At 35.9% G+C, this 4,586-nt stretch overlaps 1 protein-coding gene across 1 annotated transcript in view; it reads left to right on the plus strand.

Moving 5' to 3' along the window:
* Nucleotides 1-4,336, plus strand: part of THEGL (theg spermatid protein like) — a 388,303-nt gene extending 383,967 nt beyond the window's left edge. The window contains exon 10 of the mRNA XM_044058904.1: nucleotides 3,240-4,336. Coding sequence (XP_043914839.1) covers nucleotides 3,240-3,243 — 4 coding nt within the window. The 3' untranslated portion in view covers nucleotides 3,244-4,336. The remainder of the gene's footprint in view (nucleotides 1-3,239) is intronic.
* Nucleotides 4,337-4,586: the final 250 nt, after the last annotated feature.

Raw genomic sequence — 4,586 nt, forward strand, 5'->3', positions numbered from 1 at the left:
TATAATTTCAGCAGGTTATATCTTGTATGCACCTCTGGTGTCACTTCTCTGACTCCTTTTGCATGCATGTGAATATTTCATTAAAATGCGTGGTTGGTTTCTAATATTTAAACTTGTGAATGGTTAAATAAATTATCAAACTGTTTATTCATTTTCAATGTAAGATGTAGAATTCAAATATAAACTTGCTATATGGTATAGCCTGAGAGGGGATTTGAGAAGTCAGGTGGTGTATGAAAACTTTCATGTAACTGGCAACATTGCAGTAGCCTTTCTGGATGTACATCTGAAATTGGTCAGCAAGGGAGCCAAGAGTGGAACTATGACTGTGCAAGACAAGTTCAAAGGGTGGAAAAAGAAAGGGGATATCATCTATTGTAGCACTATCTGAAACAAAAGACAGAGAGAGAGACAGAGACAGAGACATAGAGAAGCTTAGTAGGTGAAAATGACATTAATTAAAGGGCCTTGAAGTTATGGTATGGTGTCACAGACTGTACCATGACAACTAAAAGAAACATGAACCAAAAGTGAATGCCAAGGCAAACAACATCTACCTTAATTGAAAACACAGTGCCATTTAACAGAGGAACCACTGATGATTCCATAACAAGAGAACAGTATGTGTATAATGACATTATATAAATGTTATTTGAACTAAGACCTTTGATAGGCATCCTAACCTGCTTGAGTTTTTTTTCCCAGAACATCTGTTTGGCATTATAAAATCTGTAAAATAGAAAATGAGCATATTGGCCATAAAGGCTTAGCTCATAAAATAAGGGAAAGAAGATTATGTTTTAAATGAGGAAATAGAAAATTATTTATCCTTATTATGTGTTTGTTGTCCATATTCCTACTATACGGTACTTAACCACTTTCAGTTGTGATCTTGGCCAGCAAAATATTTTCAACTATAGAGATACAGAGTGAGATATGTCAAAATATAACGATATACAACAGCATGCAAAATCTTCTTCTTTTGGCTTTTCCCAGTTAGGGGTCACCACAGTGGATCACCTGTCTGCTCATGATTGGCAGTGGAGTTTTACAGTGTTGAGTTGCCAGCCCAGCTCCCAACCTTCCACAGAAGGCACACACACACTCATGCCTATGGCCAATTTAGAGTGTCCAATCCACCTACAGCATGTCTTTGGGATGTGGGAGGAAACCAGAGTACCTGGAGGAAACCCACCTGACCACAGGGAGGACATGTAGACTCCTCACAGAAGGCACCCCAGCTGAGAATCAAACCGGAGAACCTCTTGCTGTGAAGTGGCAATACTAACTGCTGCACCGCCATGGCTGCCCTGATATGCATAATAAAAATTCTGGTATCATAAGTTAGTCCAACATGTAACAGGCAAGTCTATAGTATGTAGCAGTAGCAATGTAAGTTAAAAAATTAGGTGTAGCATTTAGAAAGTTTGGAAATACATTAGAAAAACTGACAGGCAAGAAGCGAATTCTGAATTTCACAAGCAGTTAACTATAGACAACTCCTGCAAATAAATCCTGCTTGTATCGTGTGGGTTAATTAATGGTCCATATTTGCATTACAGAATGACTGGTCTTGCTGGCTTCTTCTTTCTGTGCTGGTGACCAGTGCTGGTGAGAGCAGAACAGTAAATCAAACATCAGTGTTCAAAAGAAATTTCAAAAATTCTAGTAGAAGTGACAGTCACATTACTCAAGGACATAATAGGCATGAAGCAATGTCGCAGAGTGTAGTAACAAAATGTATTTTATCCAAAACTACTGTATATATTTAGTTGAGGACAGGTTCAGAAACTGCCAGATATACAACAGTAAGTACATTTGCTATGGCATTTTCATCATAATGTATATAATTAGAAGTATTATTGAAGAGAATGAGAAATGATATGCATATGCAAAATAGTTGATTATGAAAATTTCATGGATAGACCATATTGAACCGTGCAGTGGAAAACAGAGGAAGAAAAGTTAATGTTGGCCAGGGAGTGATAGTTATTAGCAGAGCCGGATCCAGCACTAGGTGATCTAGGCAGCTATTCAGGGTCTGTGTTGGCTGGGGAGGGCCACTTCACTTAGAAAAAAATAAAAAATCCCTTCCATAAACATAAAACAGCCCCAGAAGCCTTTCAAGTCATCAATAAGACAGCCTCAGAAACTCTAGCCTTAGGACAACATCCATGCAGGAGATTTAATTTTGAATGGCGTTAATTTATAATGCTGCTGCTGCCAATGTCTGCGGGAGAGTTACAGTTGAAGATACACCAAAGACTCCAGCTTTACAGAGAAACAGTTCCTCAAGTGCAATGGATCCATTCTCCCACTATGAGTGCAGAGGAGATTGTATTTACAGCTGTGTGTGTGTGTGTGTGTGTGTGTGTGTGTGTGTGTGTGTGTGTGTGTGTGTGTGTGTTTGTATGTATGTATGTGCGTGTGTGTATGTATGTATGTATGTAAAATGCCCCAGTTAGGGGCACTGTCTAATCAAGGATTGCAGGCACTGCATTTGTAGATGAAGCACTGTTTGTTTGGCAGCAGCATCCTCTGCATTAGTAATAGTTCTCTTTAATGTGGAGCTATTCAGATGACATTCACTTCTGCAGAGATTGTGCATATTTGCTGATATTGACTGATATTGGGGAATTATAATGATAGCAGTTTGGTCTGTTATGGTTACAATGTTCTGAAATGGGTAGTTTTGTCTTTATTGATTCAAACATTTTGTTTCACTGTTTACTGGAAAACTGTTCAAAGCTACAAATTTAAAACACATTCTAACGTGTTTCTGTATTAAACAAGAAATATTATTTATCACAATCAGGAAGATGAATCAAAGAAGACATGCATTTATGCATGATCCTAAAAGTGTGTGCAGGTGGTTCATGGTTTGAAAAGTTTGGAGGTATGCTTAATCCACCACTGGCCAGATGCATTTTCAATGAATGTGGGTGTCAAATGCAGAAGAGTTTACTGTTATTCATGCTCAGTCTGTTTTGATTATGAAACTGTATTGTTTTGTTTCGCAAATGGCTATTGGTTTTTGTGGTATAACATTTGAAATAACATTTTTAAATTAAATCCAAATATTTGTAATCATTGTAGAAGTAAAGAAAAAAATAGTATGTACACTGTCAGGTTTGAATAGTGTTTATGGTAATGTGGAGAGATAGCTAAGTAATAGGACATTGAATGGCTGCCGCTGTCTTTTCACAGTTACTCTTTAAAATGTTATTTTTTCCCCACAGTTAAACTGGTAGATGGAGCATGCAGCACGTTCAAAATAAGTTGGTGGCTGTACAACGTAACATCAACTACTCACTTACTATGACGACATCTAAGCTCGGTCAGATTGAGTAGAAACGTCATCATTATCTGCTGACCGGATGGAATATGAAGATGGCTTGCATATCAAGGGACTGATCATTCTGACTCCTAAGCTAGGCCTCATGTAGCTTGCCATAGCTTTGATTGTCTCTTATTTTCACTACATGTCCTCCTATTACTATGGTTATATCGTTAAGCAGACTGAACTCTTGCTTCAGATCAACTTACTGCTTAATATTAATGTTCTCATTAAGCCACAACAAGTACATAGTTCTGTACTTGTCTTGTTAATTTTATGCACCATGGTTCTTATTGCCACTGTGATTTCCATTCAGAAGGTGGTGGATACAGACAGGTAATACACCTGACACATATAACCACAACAGTAGAGTGCAATGATGTAGCAAATAATAATACCTACATCATGCCCTTAGCAGGTCACCTATACTTCGCTCTTCTTTATGTTCAGACTTCTGATTAATGTATAATAAGACATTAGCACTAAACTACCACTATGTTGCTGGCTTGTAATTCCAAAATATTACTGAACATTGACTGTTAATGTGTATAGTTTTTATTAAATGTTTATACTTGTTTTTGGTCACTGTAACAGTATATTTTCTTACTTAGCTGAGTACATGGCCAACTACTGGATTACACTGGAATATTGTCATGTATCCAAAGCAAATTATATTTCTTGTTTTCAGAAAAAAAATGTCTACTTGTATGCCTGCAGGAGTCACAGAAGTGCTAGTGTTTTAGCAGTTAATTGTATTTTTTTTTTGGAATGCAGACAATATCATAAAGATGCCCTTCTTAGTCATTCCACCCATTCATCACAAAAATTGTTTTGCAAAAAAAAACAAACAAAACATTGATATTCATGTGATCAAATGGTGCAATTCTAACAGAGGTTCAGGAATAACTCCACATTTAAAATACAGTGAAACTATGATATGTATGTACGTAAATAAGTAAATGTATAAACACATGGGCAGATATATAAATAAATAAACTTTGTATGTGCATTTATTTTCTCTAAACATTTTATTAATTATATTATAGTAACTATAAAAATAAAAAAGAAAGTACAAATAATATATCAAAATATATCATGTAATAAAATTGAAAATGTAGTGCATATTAACTAACAATTTTACACCACGTTTTCTCCAACAATGCTTCTGATTTCATCCAATGTTTAAAATTCACATTATTATTATTGTTGGACCTTAGTTTGATATTTTCCTTTTATTTTTTTACATAAA

Source organism: Protopterus annectens, chromosome 17.part0 (genome assembly GCF_019279795.1).
Source record: "Protopterus annectens isolate FY-2018-M chromosome 17.part0, PAN1.0, whole genome shotgun sequence".
In the NCBI taxonomy this organism is placed as follows: domain Eukaryota; kingdom Metazoa; phylum Chordata; order Ceratodontiformes; family Protopteridae; genus Protopterus; species Protopterus annectens.